At 42.6% G+C, this 25,806-nt stretch overlaps 1 protein-coding gene across 3 annotated transcripts; it reads left to right on the forward strand.

Moving 5' to 3' along the window:
* The first annotated feature begins 4,365 nt into the window (after window positions 1-4,365).
* IMPA1 (inositol monophosphatase 1) lies at window positions 4,366-23,248 on the forward strand. Of its 3 annotated transcripts, XM_077810085.1 has the most exons (9): window positions 5,145-5,280; window positions 8,347-8,428; window positions 9,624-9,757; window positions 10,788-10,892; window positions 11,472-11,517; window positions 11,650-11,758; window positions 12,537-12,645; window positions 19,605-19,756; window positions 21,271-23,248. In XM_077810085.1, exons 2-9 carry the CDS (start codon window positions 8,366-8,368, stop codon window positions 21,387-21,389), a joined length of 837 nt encoding a protein of 278 aa, XP_077666211.1. In that variant the 5' UTR covers window positions 5,145-5,280; window positions 8,347-8,365; the 3' UTR covers window positions 21,390-23,248. The 3 variants fall into 3 exon arrangements, 2 of the variants coding, with proteins under 2 accessions (XP_077666212.1, XP_077666211.1); XM_077810086.1 differs by lacking the exons at window positions 5,145-5,280; window positions 8,347-8,428 and adding an exon at window positions 4,366-4,462; XR_013345119.1 differs by lacking the exon at window positions 12,537-12,645.
* The last annotated feature ends 2,558 nt before the right edge of the window (window positions 23,249-25,806 follow it).

Raw genomic sequence — 25,806 nt, forward strand, 5'->3', positions numbered from 1 at the left:
CTCCAGCGCCTGCTTCTGCAAAAGGGACCATTCCCCCAATGACTACCCTGCCAGGCCCTTGTTTACTTGGGCAATTGTGCAAACAAATGGGCAGCTAAGTATCTAAATACCCATTTTTGGGCACAGTTTCAGAAATGGAATGTGCAAATGTGGATACATAATTCTGCCTGGTTTTTTTTTCCTCAAAATGTGGCCCTTGCCACCAGTTGGAGCAGCAATCTGGTCATGCTCAAGTGTCTACGAGGCATTGCACTCTCCATCCTCCAGCTGCTCTAACCTCAGTGCAGCCTCCATTTCCATACAGGGTGTGACAGGATCTGGATAGATCATTTGGCAACCCAGTAATTTCTGTAATAATGATCTTGTACTGATTGGACTTCAGTGAAAGAGACAAAAGATCTTGATATTCAGCTCATTACTAATCATTCCTGTTTTGCTATTAGATAACATGCATGAAAATTTGCTGCTGTTTGACCATTTCCTGTAGTTGTATTACGATTTTCAGATTGTTAAATGAATTTACCAGATGCACTGCAGGGATGGCAGGGAAGGGAACGTGCTTCTGTTTTCTAGGGAAGAACATATGTAACAACTAATAAGTAGGGCTGTCAATTAATTGCAATTAACTCAAGCAAGTAACTCAAATATATTAATCAGATTTAAAAAATTAGTCACTATTAATCACAGTTTTAATTGCACTGTTAAACAATAGAATACCAATTAAAATTTATTAAATATTTTTTGTTTTTCTACATTTTCATACATATTGTATTGTGTTGTAATTGAAATGAAAGTGTATATTTTTATTACCAATATTTGCACTGTAAAAATCATAAACAAAAGAAATAGTATTTTTCAATTCACCTCTGTCTGCAGTGCAATCTTTCTTGTGAAAGTGCAGATCACAAATGTAAATTTTTTTTGTTACATAACTGCACTCCAGAACAAAACTGTGAAACTTTAGAGCCTACAAGTCCACTCAGTCCAACTTCTTGTTCAGCCAATTGCTAACACAAACAAGTTTGTTTACGTTTACAGGAGATAATGCTGCCCTCTTCTTATTTACAATGTCACCAGAAAGTGAGAACAGGCATTTGCATGGCACTTTTGTAGCCAGCATTGCAAGGTATTTACGTGGCAGATATGTTAAACATTCGTATGCCCCTTCATGCTTTGGCCACCATTCCAGAAGACATGCTTCCATGCTGATGGTGCTTGTTAAAAAAATGTGAAAATTAAATTTGTGTCTGAACTCCTTGGGAAGATTTGTATGTCCCCTGCTCTGTTTTACCCACATTCTGCCATATATTTCATGTTATAGCAGTCTTGGATGATGGCCCAAACCAGTTTGTTCATTTTAATAACAGTTTCACTGCAGATTTAACAAAATGCAAAGAAGATACCAATGTGAGATTTCTAAAGATAGCTACAGCACTCAACCCAAGGTTTAAGAATCTGAACTGCCTTCAAAAATCTGAGAGGGATGAGGTGTAGAGCATGCTTTCAGAAGTATAAAAGAGCAACACTCCAATGTGGAAACCACAGAACCCGAACTACCAAAAAAGAAAATCAGCCTTCTCCTGGTGGCATCTGACTCAGATAATGAAAGTGAACATGTGTCGGTCCGCAATGCTTTTGATTTGTTATCGAGTAGAACCCGTCATCAGCATGGACGCATCTCCCCTGGAATAGTGGTTGAAGTGTGAAGGGGCATATGAATGTTTAGCATATCTGGCCTGTAAATACCTTGCAATGCGGACTCCCAGTACCCATTGCACTCAACACCCGTCCCTCTGCAGTTTAGCCCTGCTGAAGTACAGTACCTGCTTCACTGTACTCCAGAGGAGAAGGTTGGATATGATACCTGATCATACATAAATCTTCAACTGTCTTGGGACCCCACCTCCTCCTGGGACCCTCCCTTCCCCCATCCCCCTCAGTGCTGATGTGTTTTTTTGCTTGTCTCTCTCCTCCAGTTGTTTGTTTTTTAATAAAAAAAAAAAAATTGTTTTGGTTTGAAAGCAATCTTTATTCCATTAATTGAAAGCAAACAGAGCCCTGCAAAGCAACAGGCAGTTTTCTTAAACCTTCATAGTCCATCATCATAATCACCTCCTAGCATTACAAGCACTGCACTCTTGAGCATAGCAACAAAGATTAGTGGCTTTCAGCTTCAAATTGCTGCCTCAAGGCATCTCTGATCCTTATAGCCCCATGCTGTGCCCTTCTAGTAGCCCTGGTCTCTGGCTGTTCAAATTCAGCCTCCAGGTGCTTCACCTCAGCGGTCCGGCCCTGAGTGAATCTTTTACCCTTCCCTTCACAAATATTATGGAGTGTACAGCATGCGACTATAAGCATAGGAATATTGTCATTGGCCAGGTTCAGCCTCCCATATGGGCAGAGCCAGTGGACCTTTAAACGGCCAAAAGCACACTCAGTAGTCATTCAGCACTTGCTCAGCCTGTTGTTGAACTCCTGGCTGCTGTCAAGGTGCCCCGTGTATGGCTTCATAAGCCACGGCATTAAGGGGTAGGCAGTGTCCCAGGATCATAATGGGTATTTCGACTTCCCCTGTGGTGATCTTCTGATGTGGGAAGAAAGTCCCCGCTCGCAGCTTCCTGAACAGGCCTGTGTTCCGAAAGATACATGCATCATGCACCTTTCTGGACCAGCCTGCGTTAATGTCCGTGAAATGCCTTTGGTGATCTACAAGCGCCTGGAGAACCATTGGGAAATACTCCTTCCGATTAATGTACTTGGTGGCTAGATGGTTTGGTGCCAGAATTGGAATGTGTGTGCCATCTATTGCCCCTCCGCAGTTAGGGAAGCCCGTTTGTGCAAAGCCATCCACAATGTAACGCATGTTGCCCAGAGTAACGGTCTTTTGGAGCAGGATGCAATTAATGGCCCTGCACACTTCTGTCAACACAAGTCCAACCGTCGACTTTCCCACTCCGAACTGGTTCTTGACCAATCGGTAGCAGTCTGGAATAGCCAGCTTCCACAGTGCAATCGCCACGCACTTCTCCAACGGCAGGGCATCTCTCATTCTCATGTCCTTGCACTGCAGGTGTGGGGTGAGCTCATCACACAGTCCCATGAATGTGGCTTTCCTCATCCGAAAGTTCTGCAGCCACTGCTTGTCATCCCAGATGTGATTCCACCACTCAGTGCTTGTTTCCCGAGCCCAAAAGTGGCGTTCCACTGTGGTCAGCACCTCCGTGAATGCCACAAGCAATCTCATGTTGTAGCTACACTACTCTTGTCTTTGTAGTTTAAGGAATAACTTCGCTATCACTTGTCATGTATTAGTGAGAGCGAGCAGCATACTGGTCAACAGTTTGGGATCCATTCCTGCAGACCAAAGAGGCAGAGTCCGCAGTACACATATCATTGAAAGATGGCACCAAATGCAGATGAAAGCACAGGCATGGATGGGATGCAAAGCCATCCAGACCCAGGATGCCCCATGACCCCCTCCTCCTTCCCACAACTCTTAGTGGCGGAAGAGGAAGAGATGCTCTGTGAGATAGCTGCCCAGAGTGCACTGCTCTGAATACCGCTGCAAGTGCCCCAAGTGTGAACACGCTATTGCGCAGGCAGCTGTCAGCGTGAACAAACAACAGCAGTTTCCTTTCAGCACTCTCTGAGCAGCACTGTAACTCTGCCAGGGTAGACATACCCTTAGAAGTTCATTGTATTCAAAAGGCAAATGTTTGTTGTGGACCTATATGTAATGTCTCTAGGGAGGAGACCTGACTAATGTAAACCCTAGGAAGTGTTGTAAGCTTCAACTGTTAGAAACAGTGTGAACTTTTAAAGTTGAGTGAATTTCTTAGGAAATATCTGGAGGGAAGGAATGTAAATTTCTCACCTCTGAACCCAATCTCTTGATGCTACCTCTTGAGAAGGGGACCTTTTGTCTTCTGATCACCTATTATGTAAGGCCAGATCAGATACCCAAAGGAAGGAAGGGAATCTCAGATTCATGGGCATGCTTGTTCTGAGGTAACATTGTTATGAACCTGTGACCAAACAAAACTGCCAGTGTGGGGATTGAAGGACTGTTCACCTGCTATAGCCCTTGTTGAAGTTGTGAGTGATCTAGCTAATTGGCATGCATGTAGGTTTTTTTATTTTTTTTAATGTGTTTTCTCTCTAATGCTTTTACCTTAATAATAAATGTGTTTGCTTAGAAAGAACTGTGTGGTAAATTAACCGTAGGCAATTACATTGTTTGTTATCTCTGAGAAGGCAAAGCAAGCCTGCTGAGGCAGTCTGATTTCCTGGGGAAATTCACCCTGTAGGCAAGGAACTGTGCAGCATGGAAATACCCTGAGCAGGAGGCATAAAGAGACACAGGTCTGCACCCAAAAGAGGTGTTGTCTGCAGAGCTTAGAATGGGTGCCATTACTGGACGATAGGGAATACAGCAGCATCCCTGAACTTGGATGGCAATGAGGTAGGTAGACCATGGGAATGCACCACAGCCCTGGCGGATTAGCCACTGGGCCCATGTGGGTGCCCCCCGTGCCTCAACGTGCGCAGCACTCCTGCCGGGGAGCAGACCTGGGGGCTGGCCCTGCTCCTGCCAGATTGGGGCACGGGGGCTGGCCCCATTCCCTGGCAGGAGTGCCGGGTGGGCAGAGCAGGGTAACCCCCCATGCCTCAACCCCATTTCCCGCGCAGGGGGCGGGGTGGGGCTGCAGTCGGGCAGGGCCCCCACTTGCTCTGGCCCAGGGCTCCTCAAAAGCTTAATCCACCTCAACACCCCCGAGGCAGGAGTGACAGCTGGCACAACGATACAGGCGGAGGGGAGGCCCGCGGAGATGGGGAGCAGTGGGTCCGGCGGGCCACGGGGAACAGTGAGAGAGCGCGCTGGATAAATGCCTCGGCCCCAGATCTGCCCGGCCCCAGAATCTGCCGAGTCCCCGCGTGTCACGCCCCCTGAAACCCGCACGGTCCCGCTAGTAACGTCACGGGCAGACCTGGCCTAAAACCGCCTCGTCCTCCGTCCCCGAGATCACCCCTCCCCCCGCTGTGCTGCGGCCGCCCCGAGAACGCAGGCGCGCGGAGGGACGCCGAGCGAGACTAGCCGCGCGCAGGCGCAGAGGGACGGCCGGTCAGACAGGACGGAGAGTAGGGGGAAATCGGGCCCAAGGAAGGGAAGGTAGCGGCAAAGGGCTTGCGCTCGCGCATGCGCACCAGCTCGGGATGCTTCTGCAAGGGTCACTGCCTCAGCCCCAGCACTGACAGGGAGCCGGGCACGGGCTGCGTGAGGTAAGCGGCGGGGGACGCCCCGCCCGGGGCTACCCGGCGTCCAACGGCCGCAGGCGGGTCGGTGTCAGCCGGCGGAGGCGCCGGTGTAGCGGCACAAACAGCACCGCGGGTCCCCGGTAGCCGCCGAGCCCGGGACGGCGCCCGGCGGGCAGAGACTCTCGGGGGCGGCTGGGGGCGCTGGGCCCCGAGCGCAGGCGCGGCCCGGTTCGGGGGTTACGCGAGCGGGGGCAGTGAGCGAGCGGGATAGCCGCGGGCCGGCGAGGTGTGGGAGTCGGCTCGCGGCGGGGGCGCTCCTGGGTTGTTCCGTAGCCAGCCCTAGCCGTTACTTCGCGGCTGCTCTCCGCTGTGAGCGTTGCCGTCGCGGGTGAGGCACCTGGATCCGGAGTGGATTGAACTGAACCAGAAGAGGGCGCCCCCGTCGCACACCAGGCGCTCGCAGGGGTTATGCCGGGTTTATTACTCCAGAACAGCTGTCTTGGTCAGTTTCCATTGGTAGGCAAGGCCTCACTCCGGTGGCCAGGGATAAAGTTGGCGGATTGTCTTACCTGCTGCTCGTTCTAAGGTCCCGTTATCTAGGGTTCCCAGCCTACGTCTGGGTTTCCTTGGACACGTCATATTCTGTGATCCTCTCTCTCTGCCCGGAAAGACTTTTTCCAAATGGGAGGCGATGCCTGGGATTTTTGTGAGCCAGCATTGCAGCTCAGACAGAGCTGTCTGTCTCCCTGCCCTGGGTTGGTCCCTTCCGCTGCAGCCACGGCTGTGGGCTCCCAGCCCACCCGGGTCCTGGGTCCCAGCCCTAGGGAGAGGGCTGCAGGAAGGTGCCGATTGACGGGCTGGCAATGTATCCTAGGTCTGCGCCAGCATCCTGCCAGCATGGTAGGGAGCAACACTACGCCCCCCCCGCATCTCTGGGGTAAGGCTGGAGGTATCTCCTCCCCCATCCCTCAGGCACCCCTCCCAGTATACACACCTTTCTAGCAGCCCCCAGTGCCCTCTCCCAGTAGGGTTATCACCAGTTCAGGTTTTACCCAGACAGTCAGGGTTTTGGCTTCTGGGTGCAATTTATGGTTGGCAGGTGCCTGATTTTTTTTTTTTACCTGAAAGTCCAGTGGAAAAGAGGACCTGCAACCTTAAATGGCAACCAAATCAAAAATATGGTTACTATGGGACAGGAGGGGCACTGGATCATAAATCTGCACAAGCCCCTGCTCAACTGGGGCTGCCTTCTACCTGCAGGCAGGCTCCTTGAGACGTGGAGGGGAGGAACCAGCAATGGGAGTGGTGCCTTGAGGGAAGAGGGGAAGCAGAGACAGATCTTGTGGGAAAGAGATGGGGCAGGAGGCAGGGCCTCAGGGGCCTGGTTATCAGCAATGAGAAAGGTGGCAACCCTGCCTCCCAGTAACACATACACCCCTCTAGTGTGTCCCCAAATACCCCCTCCAGCTGCACCCTGTTTCCCCCCCCCCCCACCTCCAGCAGTATCCTCTTTTTGGGAACCTGAAATATAGTAACTTTATGCATTATCATCATAGATCTTTACTGGCTATATAACTTTATTCTACTTAATGCCGTTCCTACTAAATCCAGTAGCCTAACATGATTATTTTTACATTTCTACAGCAATCTTTATTATAAGTGCTGTGATATTTAACTATATTGACAGCATGATCTTAATTCAACAGACTTTTCTGCCATGGGAAGAATACTTTGCATTGTGTTGCTTTTTAGCAATGCCTTTCTCAGTTTCAGGAGCAGTATTGATGGAGTTCAGTGGTGGACCCATCAGGTTAAAGCAGGTTCTCCAGAATAGGTTTTAGAGTACTAGGACTCTACTTTCTGTTTCAAATAAATAAATAAATAATCCCTAGAAATGCAAGAGGTTCCTACAGTTCATATAATCTAGTGGGTCACACACTAATTTTATGTCATTAAAATTAATTTTATCTAAAAATATTGTGTAGCACATTGTGTATTACACTGCTTGTGCAAACTTACCTAAATTATAATATTGATCGTGTGTTTTCAGACTGGTTCAGAATATCTTGAGAATGTACAGGCAACTGTGTACTAAAGTAATTACAATATTCTGTAAATTTTTCTATGGGGAATTAACCATTTTTGAGGGGTCTGAGTGTGGAATGTATCTCCAAAATAGGACAGTTACTTATTTTGCTTTCTGGTTTTAAAATGTCTGAAGTAATTTAACCCAAACTTGGTTTAAAAATAGTTAGAAATATGCCGGTTTTTCATCCAAAGCAAATTATAGTGAAAATTCTAACAACTTTATACATGGTTAGTACTCCCATCAAAGTCACTGACTGCCCACCCTATGTAAAGTTAAGCACACATGTATGTCTTTCCAGTTTCAGGGTCTATGCTTATTAGTGTCTTGGATTTAATCTTGCCTGCTTGTTTTTAAAAGTATAGAAAACTAATAATAATGATCTAAACTTCAAATTACCCAGCAATGCATGAACAAAGCAAAGCTTTAGTGTTTTCATGAATTAACCCCTGTACTGTGGAGAAAAGGCAAGCTTTCGTTGTCTAGCATCTTTGGGTGAGCATAATGGGGGGTGCTGGTTAGTTAAAAATTCTGGTTAACTAGGAGTTATGCTTACCAATGGAGGGAGGGAGTTTGGGTGTGGGAGAAGGGTTCAGGGTGTGGGGGTTGGGGTGCGGGAGAGGGGTTCAGAGTCCCAGATCCAGGCAGTGGTCACCTTGGGCATCTCCCTGCAAGTAACGTCATGCCCCTAGGCGGAGGCGCAACCGGGCAGCTCTGTGTGCTGCCTCTGCCCACAGGCGCCACCCCCACAGCTCCCACTGGCTACAGTTCCCGGCCATTGGGAGCTGCGGAGCCAGCACGCAGGGTGGGGCAGCACACGGAGCCCCCTTGGCCATTCCTCTGCCTAGGTGCAGCAGGGACAACTGGACACCTGGCAACCTCATTGAAGATTTATTTTGGGAGATAGCAGAAATGCTGGTTTCTAGAGTTTTCCGGTTGGTAAAGTGCCAGATGACGCAGCTTTTACTTTATTAAGAATTTATGTTAACAAATCTACCCAATAGATACTGTACCTAGGATAAGATGGCTGATCCTTGGCAACAATGCATGGATTATGCAGTTACTTTAGCAAGAAAGGCTGGAGAGGTATGTAAACTTACTTATAAATTACTGTCTAGAGAAACTCATGTATGTCTTTTAGGGGAATTTTACTTTAAGTTTGCTCAGATATTACACCTCTATATTTTGTCAAAAAAAACCCATAAATTAGCATAATTTTCTAAAGCAAAACGGCATTAAGTTCAAAATAGGAAACTATCCTGTTCTTGACTAGGCTAATTTAGGAAAAAATCTTTGCAACTCCTCAGGTTGATACTTAGCAATGATTTGTGGTTTATCCTTTCTCCTTGTTGCACAAACACTTTTGGTACTTTAAATTTGGTTAAAAGTGTTTTCCTTTAAGTTCCCTTGCTGCTGTAGCATCTCATTTGTCCCTCATACCACTGTTTTTCTGTCTGAACAGTTTTGTACTGTACTTCAGTGTGCATGGCTACTGGCAGCATTTTCTCTGAGTGGTTTTTCCGCAGTCCTATGTCTCTTCTCACGGGAAGCCTGCTTCTACTATGGTGCCTCACTAGTCCTTGGGCAGACAATTTGCCTTCTCCTTCCCACCTCCCCCTTTCATTGAGGCTCTCTCCCTTGCCAGGCAACAGCTCCTGCTCCCTCACCACAGGTGTTTTCCCCTCTGGCTGTGGTCTAACATGGCAGGAGAGCAAGAAAAAGAGCTAGCAGATCTCTGAGGAGCCATGGGATAGGGTGGATGGGCAGGTCTCTGCTTCTATACAGTAGCCTCTTATTGTGCATGCAGGTAAGGTGAGGGCATATACCAGCCACACAGTTTTCAGAATCACAGTAAATATTGAACTCCCTTCAACTGCCTCAGTAAGCATTCCCTCAAACAAAGGTTCATCTCATTTCATTAGAAGTCCTCAATAGGATTTTTTTGGCTGGGAGGCAGAGATTCAGTCATATGTGTATGGCCTGGCCTGGAAATAATTTACCTAGGTGCAGCATTCAATATTTTATTACAGCTTTGAATCATTGTTAATGCTAAAATATTGTAAGAGTAAGAAATTTTAAAACAGCTCCTAACAAAACGGAGCTGACCGATGTTCCAGCCTTAAATGAGATTACTTGCAATACATGAAAATAAGCACATGTGTAAATTAGGATCAGATTATTACAGTCAGAAAAGAATAAAGATGTGTTGGACTTTCCTGGAAGCCAGAATAATTTAGTATTTTCCTGAAGTTTCTTATAAACAAAATAATATTCTTTACAGGTAGTCCGGGAAGCATTGAAAGAGGAAATATCCATTATGGTTAAAAGCTCACCAGCAGATCTAGTGACAGTCACTGATCAAAAAGTGGAAAAAATGATTATTTCTTCTATAAAAGAAAAGTATCCTTCTCACAGGTACAACTTCTGTTGATATTTTAATTGCTAATGGTGGCTGAAGGGATAAAGTATGGAGTCTTTCTTTTTTCTCAAGGAAATTTAATATGAGATTGCCAGGAAGTTAAGGAAGAACTCCATAACTTCAGATGTTAAATGTTTAAGTGACAGGTTTCAGAGTAACAGCCGTGTTAGTCTGTATTCGCAAAAAGAAATGGAGTACTTGTGGCACCTTAGAGACTAACCAATTTATTTGAGCATGAGCTTTCGTGAAAGCTCATGCTCAAATAAATTGATTAGTCTCTAAGGTGCCACAAGTACTCCATTTCTTTTTGCAAATATTTAAGTGGCACTTACTGTGAGGTCTGTCTAAATATTTCTGATTTTGTACTTGTACCTGATGGTGTGTAGTCATAGTACACTTTGGCACAGGAAAAGGCCTTCTGGTCGTACATGACCAAGAACTGCACGTATTCTCTAAAGAGTTTTTAATTATATCCCTCAACCTTCCCAGTTCTTCAGAAGTAAATGGTTTCTTGAATGGGAATTTCATGTATTTTGCTTAATTGACGTTCCTCCCCAAGGCAGCCCCCCAATTGACTTATTGCTTATGTTTAGTACAGTTTACATAAAACAATTTTGCCAAGATTCCCTGTTGTCCTCTAGTTTTTTACATCGTTGTATGGTACTATGACCTCATGACACCGAATATATGGAAAAATGGTAAAACAGACTGCTCTAATAAGAGAAACTTCAATCTTATGTTCAAAGTAATGCTAAATTTTGTAAACTAATATTAAAGGATAGAAACATTTTTACTATCTCTAATATTGTGCCTCTAGTACTAATATCACTCCTCAATAGGTAGCTCTCCAGTTTGCTGAGATACCAATTGCAATTTAGCTGTTTTCAGTTAAATTTCACATTAACTGCTGTTTAATTTTCAGGTTATATCTGGTTTTCTTTTAAGACTGATAAGCATCACCCACAGCAAAGTTAAATTCTAGCCTCTTAACCTATTCGTGTTTTAAATATATTTTGGCGACCCTAGTTTCATTGGAGAAGAATCTGTTGCAGCTGGAGAAGGCAGTACCTTGACAGATAATCCCACGTGGATTATTGACCCTATTGATGGAACTACTAATTTTGTACACAGGTATATCTGTTTATTTTTGATTACTACTTAAATTGGGCAACATTTAGACTAGAATTTTTTTTCTATTTCTCTGGAACCATTCAAGTAATCATGTTTAATGGTGTTTGCAATTGTGTTCATTGCATCTCATTATAGATCTTGAGTTTCTTGTATTTGATTAGAAACAGCCAGGCAAGTATTACAAGAACTTCTGCAAGTACTATAATGCTCTCAAATAGAATGCTTTCCAGCTGTAACCAACAGCTGGCATGCCTTGAGTATGTTATGTAGTATAATTAGTACAGAGTTAGAAGAAAACACCCATTTTGCTGCAAATATCAACCAGAAAGTTCGAAAGCAAAAGATGCAGTATTAACAAATAAACGCTTTATAATTACAGTTGGCATTGCTGAGCCTGTTTGGTGGCAAAGGATAGTAGCTGAAAAGTTCCAGAAGAGCACCCTTGATAGCTTACACCTTCCATATTTCCTCTGTTATTACACAGCTGGAGTACAACTAGGACTTTAAAAAATGTATAGTAACAAAAGAAACATAATATCTCAATTATAAGTTAGTAAAATATTTTGTTTTGTGTTAAAGGTTTCCATTTGTGGCAGTTTCGATTGGCTTTGTTGTCAACAAAAAGGTATATTTATTTTATTACTTAGCATCCAACAGAGAAATACAATCAAATTCATAACATATTATTAACCACCACTCTCTTTATGTAAAACTGGCATTTCCACACTAATGGAAAAGAAACATTTATTTTTTGCAGATTGAATTTGGAGTCGTATACAGTTGTGTGGAAGACAAAATGTACACTGGCAGGAAAGGAAAAGGTGCATTTTGCAATGGTCAGAAGCTTCAAGTATCAGGACAAGAAGGTGAGTTGTACTGATTAGCTTATTTTGGAAAGGGGAATGAGGATGGAAATTCTTACATTTATTTTTTCCAAAATATAATTATTAGAAACCAGTGATGTATAATGTCTCCTTTTCTCATAGCTATTCCTCACTCACCTCCCTGCATAAATATACACTTATTTGTCCATAGAGTGTAAGCCCTTTGAGAAAGATCTCTTATTTCGTTTTCTTTGAAGCACGTAACATGCTTGTGAATGTTATAAAATAAAAATAAAATTAAGCAATTTGGGAGTTTTATCGCCTATATTAAACTGGTCTGTTTAGAAACAGTGACAAATCTACCAAAAAATTAGTCTTATTTCAGCCATGAACCTGCAAAACATTTAAGTGTAGGCCTAACTTTATTTGTACCACTGTTCACCTGTTTCTCGACTTACATGAGTTAAGTCCATGTTTAAATACTTGACTGCATCAAGACCTTAATGATTTGAAAAATGTTCTGATTCTTACTAAGAATCGCAATTCGCGATATAAATAAACCCCAGTGAACACATGCACAAAGTGAGACTGGACAGTGCTTTTTTTTTTTTTTTTTTTTTTTGGCTAAGTTTTTCTTCCTGTTAGTGTCTAGCCAAAAATAGTTAGTTCTATGTTATATTGAATATAAAGTGAACATGTAAGATGAATGTTTATTACAATGAGCAATCAGTGAAAGTGCATGATATACTCAAATGCTTAAATATTGTCCTTATGTATGTCAAGCTGTTGGGGAAAAAATTGTCACTTTTTCCCTTTCCAGATATTACAAAATCACTTTTAGTAACAGAAATGGGATCTAACCGTGAACCAGAGACTTTAAAGGTAGTCCTTTCTAACATGGAAAGGCTTCTCAGTATTCCTGTTCATGGGTAAGGTATTTTTTAATTTGTTCTTCATCTTCTGCTTGAAGCTTGCACCAAACGTGATTTTTAGAAAGGAAAATGGCAGTCAAACTCAGCTTTCTTTGCTGTAATTTAAAAAAAAAAAAAGGGGGGGGGATGATATCTTGATTTAAATTTTGTCTTGTGGCTTTTACCAAGAAACTGTACATAAGAGACAAGATTTATGCAACATTGTTATTTATCATGATGAGAGAGAGGCATAGACGTAGTTTGACCTCTATATTTGGAGGAGAGAGGCAGCTCCAGTCAGGTCAGTGGGGTCACGCGTGGGCAGGGAGCCATTTCAGATTGGGAGGTGGGGGGGGCAACTTTAGCCATGATTCGAGGGGCTACTTAGGCACCTGAAAACTCTAGCTTTTTGCAGATAACTACTTAGAAATTAGCTGACAGGAGCACTATATCTAATTCCTATATAAAGAAAGAAAATTAAATAAAGGGACACTGGTTAGGTTTAAAATTTTAATGTATATTCTTACTTTGTTACTACTCTTGAATACAGCAGTTGACACAATTGTAGAAAAATCTAGATTATTTTCTATCATTTAGGCTACTTACTTTTTTCAGTTCACCAAGCTTGGACTAGATAATTTAACTTTTGGAAACATTCTACTAGTGCAAGGCCCTGTGAGTTTATACTGCATCTGGCTGGGGTTCTAGATGTGTTACCCTAATACAAATACTAATAGACTAGAAACTGACTTTAAACAGGAGTGAAACTGACACTTTCAAGTTTTCACTTCAGTTTAATATCTACTTAATTTCCAGAGGCTCTTAATCACAACACTACAGTGATTGAGTAGCATTTCTCACAGGAGAATATTTAAACCAAACACTGAGAAAATGCCATATTTTAAAGCTGAGAAAAAAAAAAAAACAAGAGCCTTGTTTATAATTTAGAAACTCTGTTTTTTTTTCCTCAGCTTTAAAATATGGAATTTTCTCAAAAAGTACCATTCTGTGTTTGGACACTGTCTCAGTTCCCATTGCTCTAAAATGGGAATAACAATACTAGTCTGCCTGTCATATGGAATTAAAAGGATTAGATTGATATCTGTGGAGCAGGAACTGGGCCTTCTTAATCATTTGTATAATGCCTAGCACAATGGGGGACTCCTACTGATTTAAGGTCTTTGGGCGCTACTGTAATATTAGTCAGCTTTTGAGATGCCTACTGGTGGTAGCTGAAGGGGACTTACCTGATGGGGGGGTTGTCGGTGGAGTACATGTCGATCTCTGGGTTGGCCAGAAGCACAGCTTTCATCCCCCATGAGCTCAGCACCAATGGCAAAATTTGCAGCACAGCACGGACGCATACCTGCCCTTGAAGCTGCAACCACTAGTGGACATGACAGCTCTGGACTAGAAGGATCTGTCCCCAGCCTCTTCCCATGGGGAGGAGAGGTTGCTCCCTGCTTCTCTGAGGGCAAACTGACCCCAAGACCCACTTAGCTGCTCCTGGGCCCCCAGTCTTCTGCAGCTCCCCTTCCCTCAGAATCTTTGCAGTAGGGACTGTTCCCTCTCAGCTGCCTCCTCCATTAGGGCACAGCCCTATGCCCTCCCCACTCCCCTCCAACCCCGCAGGTTCCAACACCCCCACCGCTGGGGGCTCTGTGCTTTCCCTCTCCTCCCCACTGCCACCACAGGGGACCCTGTGCTCCCCCACCAACACAACTGGGGACCCTGTGCTCTCCCCGACCCATCTCCACCATGGGGTGTGCTATGCTCTCCTCTCCCCCCCGCCCCGGAAACCCTGTGCTCCCCCTCCTTGCCTGCCCCACCCCCAGAGGCCTGCTCATTGCCCCACTACTATCTGTTTGGAGGACTGTCACTCCATATAATCTCAGCTGCTGATTGGTGGAGCGGGACGGGATGGGTGAGCTAGTGCAGCAGAGGAGGAAACTGACTGGTGAATCGCCGGCTCCTGGAGGAAGGGACCCTCACTGCACAGTGCTGCAGTGAAGAGCTGTTCCTGGGCCTGGGGTGTGCACCACGAGCAGACCTCTGGTACAAAATTCAGGAGCGAGCAGGTGTCCCCCTGCCCCCCTAAATGGTGGCCCTGTGTGGAGGGGGGGCAAATTCTGCACCTGCCTGATGCTTGCAGTTTGGGGGGCAATGCCCCGCCATCCCCAAATTATGCCCATGGAGAGAGGTACTAAACTTTGTAATCTCAGCTATTCTTACAGATCCTCATGGCTTTATTTAAACCCAAGGCCTTGAATGAAAAAAATATGAATTTACCTTGGAAAACCTGCTTAATTGATTATTGTTTAGAAAGTAGGATATATAGTACTGTCCATGCCAATCAAAACAGCATTGTGGATTTAAAAACTTTGGAATATACTTTGAACTAAATGTTAGTTTCTCTGGTCTAAAAAGTATCATTTTATACTGGGTTCAAAAAATTAAGTCTTTATTTTTTTCTGAAATCATGTTTTATACCTTCTGGCACAGACATTTGGAAAAGTCATGTGAAATCATAGAAACTAGATACATAGAAGATTTATCCAGTTATCTAGGTTCCCCTTCTCTGATGTAACTAAGGAGAAAAATCAGGAGGTAAACTGTAACTGTTATGTAGAACTTTTCAGAATTTTTTTTTCCTGCAGACAAAAAATTTCAGCCATGGACTGTAGTTTTTGGTTTTTGGCCAACAAATTTTTCCACAAAAATTCAATTTTCCACAGTCAATTTTTTATCATAAACACAGTTTCAATGGATACTTTTTGACCAGCCTTACTTATATGTATCTGGCTTAAAGGGTCCAGTCATGCATAGGACCGAAACCCGGGTGGGGCAAGCAGGACAACTGCCCAGGGCACAAAGCAGTGGAGGCAGAAAAATGATGATGAAAAATGGTAGGGGTGCAAATATGCTTGCTCACCCAGGGTGCTAAAATGCCTAATTACAGTCCTGGTCATGTAACTTTATTCATACAAGTATTCTTACTGAGTTTAGTGGGAATACTTACATGAATAAGGATTGCAAGATTGGGCCCAGAGTACCAGCCTGGAAATATCCTTTCTTCCAGGATTCTTAGGCTCCTTTCTGATTCCTTGACCACATATGCCATTCATACTTCCACAAAGATTTTTGATATCATGAAACAAGGTATCACCTGTCTACACTTGAATACAGATTTAAAGTTTTCTGTGAAATGAAGAGTTAAACTACCTTTGCTCAGAGCACAGTAGTATTGTCTGTTCAATTCTGAATCTTCACTTTCAAGTTCTAAGCTGCCAGCTATATGCTGTTTGTAAATCAAGGGTCACAGATGATTAAACTGGCTCTTCCCTTGGCTTGAGCGCCACCCTGCTTTAATTACCAATAAAATCTAGATTGAATTGTTATATGTCTGATATATGAAAATATGTGATATCTGACAAGTTCACTAAAAGGTAATTGTACAACTTGTTCAGGACAACAATGCTGATGAGTACTGTGAATATGAAACAGAAAAGAATATTGAAAATGTCCTATTTATAGCTGATTTACACTGCATAGTTATTTGTTTTATGTGAGAATTGCATTTACATTTTTGCAAAAGTCAAGAAAGCTGCTTGTTTACTCAGTTGTGAAATGAAATGCTAAGTAACTTTTTCAATCAGACAACAATTTAAATTGCATACTAATTACCACTCACAAAGCAAAGTGGACTATCCATTATTTCAAAGGTGGATATTTTTAATAATGTTTATCTTGGGTTATTTAAACACGCCTCATGCTTTCACCTTGAAAGCAATTTTGAAAGTGATATCCTTTAAATTCAAGTTTCAGAGTAACAGCCGTGTTAGTCTGTATTCACAAAAAGAAAAGGAGTACTTGTGGCACCTTAGAGACTAACCAATTTGTTTGAACATGAGCTTTCGTGAGCTACAGCTCACTTCATCGGATGCATACTGCGGAAACTGCAGAAGACATTATATACACAGAGACCATGAAACAATACCTCCTCCCACCCCACTCTCCTGCTGGTAATAGCTTATCTAAAGTGATCATCAAGTTGGGCCATTTCCAGCACAAATCCAGGTTTTCTCACACTCCGCCCCCCCCCCCACACACAAACTCACTCTCCTGCTGGTAATAGCCCATCCAAAGTGACCACTCTCTTTAAAATGTGTATGATAATCAAGGTGGGTCATTTCCAGCACAAATCCAGGTTTTCTCACCCTCCCACCCCCCTCCAAAAACCACACACACAAACTGACTCTCCTGCTGGTAATAGCTCATCCAAAGCGACCACTCTCCCTACAATGTGCATGATAATCAAGGTGGGCCATTTCCAGCACAAATCCAGGTTTTCTCCCCCCCCCCCCCCCAAACTCACTCTCCTGCTGGCAATAGCTCATCCAAACTGACCACTCTCCTTACAATGTGCATGATAATCAAAGTGGGCCATTTCCAGCATAAATCCAAGTTTAACCAGAACGTCGGGGGGGGGGCGGGGTTAGAAAAAAATAAGGGGAAATAGGCTACCTTGCATAATGACTTAGCCACTCCCAGTCTCTATTTAAGCCTAAATTAATAGTATCCAATTTGCAAATGAATTCCAATTCAGCAGTTTCTCGCTGGAGTCTGGATTTGAAGTTTTTTTTGTTGTAAGATAGCATCCTTCATGTCTGTGATTGCGTGACCAGAGAGATTGAAGTGTTCTCCGACTGGTTTATGAATGTTATAATTCTTGACATCTGATTTGTGTCCATTTATTCTTTTACGTAGAGATTGTCCAGTTTGACCAATGTACATGGCAGAGGGGCATTGCTGGCACATGATGGCGTATATCACATTGGTGGATGTGCAGGTGAACGAGCCTCTGATAGTGTGGCTGATGTTATTAGGCCCTGTGATGGTGTACCCTGAATAGATATGTGGGCACAGTTGGCAACGGGCTTTGTTGCAAGGATAGTTTCCTGGGTTAGTGGTTCTGTTGTGTGGTATGTGGTTGTTGGTGAGTATTTGCTTCAGGTTGGGGGGCTGTCTGTAGGCGAGGACTGGCCTGTCTCCCAAGATTTGTGAGAGTGTTGGGTCATCCTTCAGGATAGGTTGTAGATCCTTAACAATGCGTTGGAGGGGTTTTAGTTGGGGGCTGAAGGTGACGGCTAGTGGCGTTCTGTTATTTTCTTTGTTAGGCCTGTCCTGCAGTAGGTGACTTCTGGGAACTCTTCTGGCTCTATCAATCTGTTTCTTCACTTCCGCAGGTGGGTATTGTAGTTGTAAGAATGCTTGATAGAGATCTTATAGGTGTTTGTCTCTGTCTGAGGGGTTGGAGCAAATGCGGTTGTATCGTAGAGCTTGGCTGTAGACGATGGATCGTGTGGTGTGGTCAGGGTGAAAGCTGGAGGCATGTAGGTAGGAATAGCGGTCAGTAGGTTTCCGGTATAGGGTGGTGTTTATGTGACCATTGTTTATTAGCACTGTAGTGTCCAGGAAGTGGATCTCTTGTGTGGACTGGACCAGGCTGAGGTTGATGGTGGGATGGAAATTGTTGAAATCATGGTGGAATTCCTCCAGGGCTTCTTTTCGATGGGTCCAGATGATGAAGATGTCATCAGTATAGCGCAAGTAGGGTAGGGGCGTTAGGGGACGAGAGCTGAGGAAGCTTTGTTCTAAGTCAGCCATAAAAATGTTGGCATACTGTGGGACCATGTGGGTACCCATAGCAGTGCCGCTGATCTGAAGGTATACATTGTCCCCAAATGTAAAATAGTTATGGGTAAGGACAAAGTCACAAAGTTCAGCCACCAGGTTAGCCGTGACATTATCGGGGATAGTGTTCTTGACGGCTTGCAGTCCATCTTTGTGTGGAATGTTGGTGTAGAGGGCTTCTACATCCATAGTGGCCAGGATGGTGTTATCAGGAAGATCACCGATGGATTGTAGTTTCCTCAGGAAGTCAGTGGTGTCTTGAAGGTAGCTGGGAGTGCTGGTAGCGTAGGGCCTGAGGAGGGAGTCTACATAGCCAGACAATCCTGCTGTCAGGGTGCCAATGCCTGAGATGATGGGGCACCCAGGATTTCCAGGTTTATGGATCTTGGGTAGTAGATAGAATATCCCAGGTCGGGGTTCCAGGGGTGTGTCTGTGCGGATTTGATCTTGTGCTTTTTCAGGAAGTTTCTTGAGCAAATGCTGTAGTTGCTTTTGGTAACTCTCAGTGGGATCATAGGGTAATGGCTTGTAGAAAGTGGTGTTGGAGAGCTGCCGAGCAGCCTCTTGTTCATATTCCGACCTATTCATGATGACAACAGCACCAGCAGGAGAGAGAGTTTGTGTGTGTGGTTTTGGAGGGGGGTGGGGGTGTGAGAAAACCTGGATTTGTGCTGGAAATGGCCCACCTTGATTATCATACACATTTTAAAGAGAGTGGTCACTTTGGATGGGCTATTACCAGCAGGAGAGTGAGTTTGTGTGTGGGGGGGGAGAGGGTGAGAAAACCTGGATTTGTGCTGGAAATGGCCCAACTTGATGATCACTTTAGATAAGCTATTACCAGCAGGAGAGTGGGGTGGGAGGAGGTGTTGTTTCATGGTCTCTGTGTATATAATGTCTTCTGCAGTTTCCACAATATGCATCCGATGAAGTGAGCTGTAGCTCACGAAAGCTCATGCTCAAATAAATTGGTTAGTCTCTAAGGTGCCACAAGTACTCCTTTTCCTTTAAATTCACTATATTAATTACTCTTTCTTTTTAACACTAGTCAACTGCAATCTGGGAATGAATGTATGCACACTTGTTTGCAATTAGGATAGAAAGTAAGCAGGAGAAGACAGAGGAATGAATATATACTGGCTTATTTCTCACAGTAATATGCTTTCACATTAGCCTTAGTTTCCTTCTTTGCTTCATTCACGCTATACACTGTCTGGTTAGTTTTAATATTTTTATGTTCCTGTAAACTACTCTCAATTAACTAATCTCTGTATCTGTTTTAGGATTAGAGCTGTTGGTACAGCAGCTGTAAACATGTGCCTTGTGGCAACTGGTGGAGCCGATGCATATTATGAGATGGGCATTCATTGCTGGGATATGGCAGGAGCTGGAATTATCATTACTGAAGCCGGTGGAGTGCTGCTGGATGTATCAGGTAAATGAAGGAAACCTTCAGGATTTTTTTTTTTTTTTTAATGTGGATACATTCAAAACTGAGCTATGGAGAACATTGGAGTGTATGGGTGTTCTCTTGTTCTTTTTTGTCAACCACCTGGTAAACCAAAATGAGGACCCATATCAATAAGATTTTCAGTCATCCTGTCATCTGGGTGGTTCTTACTCTATTAAACAGTGTTTCCATCAAATTAACATAGAAGAATAGTTGTCACTTGTTTTATTCTTTAGTTCACTTAGCAGAAGTTCTTGCTCACTAGCATTGAGTCTCTTGCAGTAGTATAGTTCCCTGTTAGTATATCATAGAATATTAGGATTGGAAGAGACTTCAGGAGGTCATCTAGTCCGATCGCCTGCTCAAAGCAGGACCAACACCAACTAAATCATCCCAGCCAGGGCTTGTCAAGCCGGGCCTTGAAAGCATAAAAAGATCTAAAAGTAAATGATCAGTCTGAATTGTACTCCCAGGTATGAATGTTATGTACCAGCTGAATTCAATGAGGTTTGTGCATGCTTATCCAGGGGCAAAATTTGATCTGAACTAATTACATTGGCTAAATACCTATACTGGCACAGAAAAATTGTAACTTTTTAATTCTGCCAAAGTGGAAAGTTGCTATACATTCAACCACAGAGACAGTAAAATCCTTCCATGTTTGTGTAAGCAATGGCAATAAGAGGCTACAAAGAAAGTGGAGAACATCTAGACCCATACAAAGGGATACAAGTAGAGCTCCCACACACCTCCATGGTAATGGTGGTCCCCATTTCTGATGGGCATTCCCTGTGCAGAGCAAGGGTCAAGTTCTAGTTTTGCCTCAATGGTAGAGTCAAATTAGGGGCCTGTAGGATTTACATCAGCCATAGGGCTGAAATAGCCCCAAGAAAACATCTCTTCAGCCACTCTGTGGGTTGCATAGAGGATGTCTTCCTAACCTCCTTCAGCACACAGCTCTGCTATTCTGTCTTTATGCTGGGCTGAAGATTTGCCCTGAAGAGGATGGGGAGGAGGTCATGCTGTGTCTTTTTTTAGCTCTTTTCCCGAATTCATTTCTCGCCAAATCCTTTACTGTTCCTCCAAACTAAAAATCAAATATAGGTAGTTTCTAAGTGAAACGTGTTAGATGTCTGCTGCTTCCCTTATGCAACCACACATTTTTTTTGTTATTGTATTGTTAGGGGGTGCTCGGTATAAACCAAGTAGAGTTAGGGCCCCATCCCCTTTAGCAGCATTTCCCAAGGTTATGTAGCATGAAGAATTTGGTTGCTGTATACATGAATGAGCCACTGGATTGTGTTTTACATTGTTAGTGTTGAGAATTTGATTTTACACACTGTAATATATTGTTAATTTTTTTAGATTTGGTTTTGTTAAATACACTTTCTGCTAGACTAAGTTTTTGCATTTTGACAGTTGATCTTAATGCTTATTCTTGTCAAGATTAAAATTCTTCTAAGATTACAAGCCAGTTACGTTGTTGACTTTGTTTTTAGGAGGACCATTTGATTTGATGTCACGAAGAATAATTGCTGCAAGTAGTCGAGCCATAGGAGAGAGAATAGCCAAAGCGCTTCAGATAATCCCCCTACAAAGGGACGATGCAACAAATTGAATACCACAACTACACTTAAGTGTGGTAATACTAAGTTTGTCAAGAGTTGTTACATACTCTTTGAATTTAGAAAATAACTTCCCACGTAAGGTCACATGTTGAACTTAAATGGGTAGTAATATACCTCTACTGAATGTATCTTATTACAAATTGATTTCTAAGTAGGGTTTTGAAACCAGACCCATTTGAAACTGTTATTGAACTGGTTCTAACAAAGTTTGCAGTTTGTGTAAATAAAACATCAGTTTTGCTGTAAATTTTATTTCCTGTATAGTTTTATAGCTGCTTAAAGGAGTTCACGATAAAAAGGACCAAATCCCATAAAAGGAATTTTTACAATTTAACACACTGGAAGACAGGAGAGCAATTAATGCTCTAAATCATGTTACAAAGAGAAATTTTAATGCTCCTGGTTCCAGTTTTCTCATGGTTTCCCCCAATGTAATCTAGGTTGATTGTTGCTTATGAGATTTTCATATGAAGCCTCTAAATTCTTACAGTGCCATGAGTCTGTCCAGAATTTCTCACCAGAGAAGGAAATGTAGAAGTAGATCACATGATCCCAGACCTCACTTTTGAGGCAGTCACATTTAGTTTTTGGCACACTTCAGGGCACTTGTATGTTATCACTGTGGAAGAGGTGATTCAACAATTATTTCAGTTGCTATTGCAGGGAATGTTTAGAGAAATACCTGGAGAAAAGTAGACCCATTTATTTTTTAGACTTGTGTGTCCATTACTTCTATAGAAAAACTGACCACTGTTCCTAAAAAATAGGATGTAACGTGGAAGAAGAAAACTCTGTACACACCTCCCGTCATGCCTTCAGGCAAAAGTCTGAGAAATGAAATGGGCTTTATTCTAATAATTAAAAGTAAGACCGTAAGATGAATGGGTCCATTGGTTTCAGTTGATGCTGCCTCTTGAATATTCTCTACTTGATGTGTGTGCATAGCTCCCATTAACTGTTTAGGGGACTTACTCATACATTTCCAGGGGAGAATCTACCTCAAAGTCTAAAGACTATTTGAAATTCAAAAAATTCTCATTAACTTGGAAAGCAATCCCTACCTCCACCCCCCCAAAATTACAGTATTTTAAATCTTAATGGTAATTTTTCCAATTTCAAAGCCTTAGGGTTAGTTGTCCTTTGCAGTCTGAGTTATTTTTAGAATTATGTTGATATCAGTGGGTACATTGAACAGTTACTGTACATTTTAGAGTAAAATTTAGTCAATTTGGGGACTGATTAATAACTAGGGCCAAAAATTTCAGAAGTGTCCACTGATTTTGAATGTCTAATTAAGATACCCCAAGTTATGATCACTTTTGAAAATATGTGGTTCTTATTCATTTTTTATTGTGGAAAAAGGTGTTTTGTATCTTAAAATACAAGCACCTGCAGGTCTCTTGATAAAATTCCTTGGAAATTGTATCAGTTATGTTTTGCTGGTTTTACAGAAATGTTTAATTAGAAACTCCAGTTCCATGCCACTTTAAACAATTAGCCCTAGTGAGATAAAGAATTGTATGATAATTCAGGGGCTAATGACAAGGAGAAGGAACTCATTAGAATTTCATTTCTTGGGGGCCCTGTAGGAAAAAAAAAATCAAAATCTTTTGAACTTCACCACAGCTTAATTGTTTTTAAATCTAAGATATGAATGTGGTGTCTTAGCAGGTCTGGCCAATATATTATGTCTATGGCTTTTTGTGAGAAATTTGGGTTTCAGTGTGAAATATGAACTGTGCAGAAGTTCTGATGTTAAACTGATTTGTTTTGTAAAATGGAAATGTATAAAATAGTACTTGATGTGAGAGATGTTTGCAATAATAAAAGAAAAAAGATTGCTTTATTAGTGGATGGTCTGAAAAGTTTAGATATTTTCATTCTGTGTTTCAAAATGTCAAAGGTGTTTAGACCATATTACAGATAAAATAGTTGCTGGCCAATTTTGATTAATATTAAAACTGTTTTTAATAAAAAATAAAAAGGAGTCAAACTAGAAAACTTTGTATTCTGAAAAAAAAGGAGTCCTTGTGGCATCTTAGAGACTAACAAATGTATTTAGGCATAAGTTGGGCATAAGCTTTCATGGGTTATAACCCAGTTCATCAGATGAAGTGGGTTTTAGCCCATGAAAGCTAATGCCCAAATACATTTGTTAGTCTCTAAGGTGCCACAAGGACTCCTCGTTGTTTTTGCTGATACAGACTAACACTGCTACCCCTTTGAAATTTATATTCTAATTATACCTTTAAAACTTAAATGGCCTAGTTTGTCTGTGAGTGAATGAGAGAGGTCTGCCTATTGAATAATCTATTGCATATTTACAAGAGATAGCAACTGCCTCCTTGCAGCTACCAGATTTGTGACTCCATTTCCTCACTCTTAGTTAGAAGGAATACCCTTCTGTTCCCTCACTCCCTGTCCAAATGTCCCAGTTGCAGCCACAGACTTTCAATAAGGACTGCATGACTACCCCTTCATGCAAATATTAACATCTTACCATGGGTGGGTTCAACACAGTTGATCAGTTAAGCATAGTACCTGTCAAAATCATTTTGGCTGAAATAAGAAGCTTAAAGATGTACAGCCCATGCTTTTTTATTGGGTAACAATTTCACTGTGGAAAAGAGTAAGGCAAGTGAAGCATCCCTTACACTAGAGTTTCCCATGCCAAATGTGTTCCTGGGTGGGGAACAAGTCTTCCTCTCTCACAGCTGGGCAGGAGGAAGGGAAAACCAAAATACAACAGCAACACTGAGGTGTAAGAGCAAATCGTTTCTTATGAGAAGGGATGAGGTAGATTTTATTGAATATTCCTGGTTGTGTGGCTCAATGAGAGCCATTCTTCTCTAATGTGACTATGCAGGGGAAGTTACTTCAGAAGATGAAGTGCTGCCTGCTGGAAGTGGAGAGCATAGGGCTATTTACAAATTCCCTGTGTTAAATAGCCCACTTCCCTATTTTCCCTTGGATGGTAGACTGGTGCTATTCAGCCAGCCTGTGTTGTTTTGTGACCTCAGAGGTGATGAACATTTTTTCTGGATTGGGTCATAAAATGACTTGCACCTGAAGAAGAAAAAAGGAAAATCTTTAAAATATTACTTTAGCTCATGCTCTTTGTATACAGTATTTGAGTAATATATAGACAAATACTGTGTGTTTCAATATGCCTGTCTGAACACTAGAGGGCAGCTGAACCTAGAAAATACACTGTAGGGCAGGGTACCTTTTAAAAGACCAGTTTTTCCTATTTCTGCTGTCCTTAAAGTGGTGGTGGATAGAAATAAGAGCACTTCTGAATCTGGACCTGAAGAGCTTTGTGGAGCTCAAAAGCTTGTCCCTTTTGCTAACAGACAGTTCAATAAAAAATATTACCTCACCCACCTTATCTTTCTCATGATAGTTACTCAAAATACCTGGAAATCAATAAATGAGGATTTGCACCATGTGTGTTGCTGAGGAATATTCAAAAACAATTCTTTTGCAATACTAGCATAACACACACATTCCCCTGCCTGTTTTAAAAAGTACATGTATTGATATATTGAAAGATAGTGACTTTTTTGCAATTAATCAACTCAGTCTTAAAATAAGAAACACCTTTGATCTACACTGTATGTACATAATCTCAGGACATAAATCTAGTAACACAATGCAGATATAAATGATCAGAACTCAATTCATTATGTCCCAGGAAGAGATGTACCTGTTAAGTTGCCCAAAGATCAATAGAGAGCATCAAACTCAATGAGAAATATTTAGCCAAAAATATGCTGTAATGAGTTAACACTAGTTCCTACTATCCTTGTCTGTGCCCTTTCATGTACCCTGTTTCTCGCTGGGCTGTCCCAGGACTATGTCTTCAGGGTTAGTTCTCTTACTAAGTAGCAACTGAGCAATTTTACTCTTCCCCCTCCCCCCCGTAGTTCACTCTGAAGTTCAAGCCTCTGCAACTTGTAAAAATTTCTCTGTGGCTATTTGAGAGCTATGAGGGAGAAGAGGTGGGCTGGGGATTGTGGGCTTAAGACCCCTTGGGCTCAATTTGCCATGATGTCTGTGTCTGAGTAAAGAAAGGGGCACAGGGTGCTAGTTGTGGCTCCCTGATCCTGCACTGCCCAGCCTTGCTTGAGTTAGAGCTGCTCAAGAGCTACCTACATGATTTCAACCCAGTAAGTATTAGCATAGTGGAGCTCTGTTCCACCACAGCCTCCCTCTGCCCCTAACTCTCTTCCAACAAGACCCCTATACTTGGGGGGAGGAGGTGGGAGTGAGGAGCTGGCACAGAAGGCAGCTAAAGTGCTCCCATCAGCTTTACTCAGCAATGAGTGCTCCTAAAACTGGGAAATTAGTCACTATTTCTGTCCTCTTAGCTCTCAGCCGCGCAAAGTGTAGTTAGTGAATCAGAGG

Source organism: Eretmochelys imbricata, chromosome 2 (genome assembly GCF_965152235.1).
Source record: "Eretmochelys imbricata isolate rEreImb1 chromosome 2, rEreImb1.hap1, whole genome shotgun sequence".
NCBI classification, from domain to species: domain Eukaryota; kingdom Metazoa; phylum Chordata; order Testudines; family Cheloniidae; genus Eretmochelys; species Eretmochelys imbricata.

Coding starts and splice junctions, on each gene's coding strand:
- IMPA1 (XM_077810085.1), top strand. CDS start 8,366: ATGGCTGATCCTTGGCAACAATGCATGGATTATGCAGTTACTTTAGCA. Junction 9,758..10,787: donor GAAAAGTATCCTTCTCACAG/GTACAACTTCTG, acceptor TGGCGACCCTAG/TTTCATTGGAGAAGAATCTG. Junction 11,759..12,536: donor TCAAGTATCAGGACAAGAAG/GTGAGTTGTACT, acceptor TTCCCTTTCCAG/ATATTACAAAATCACTTTTA.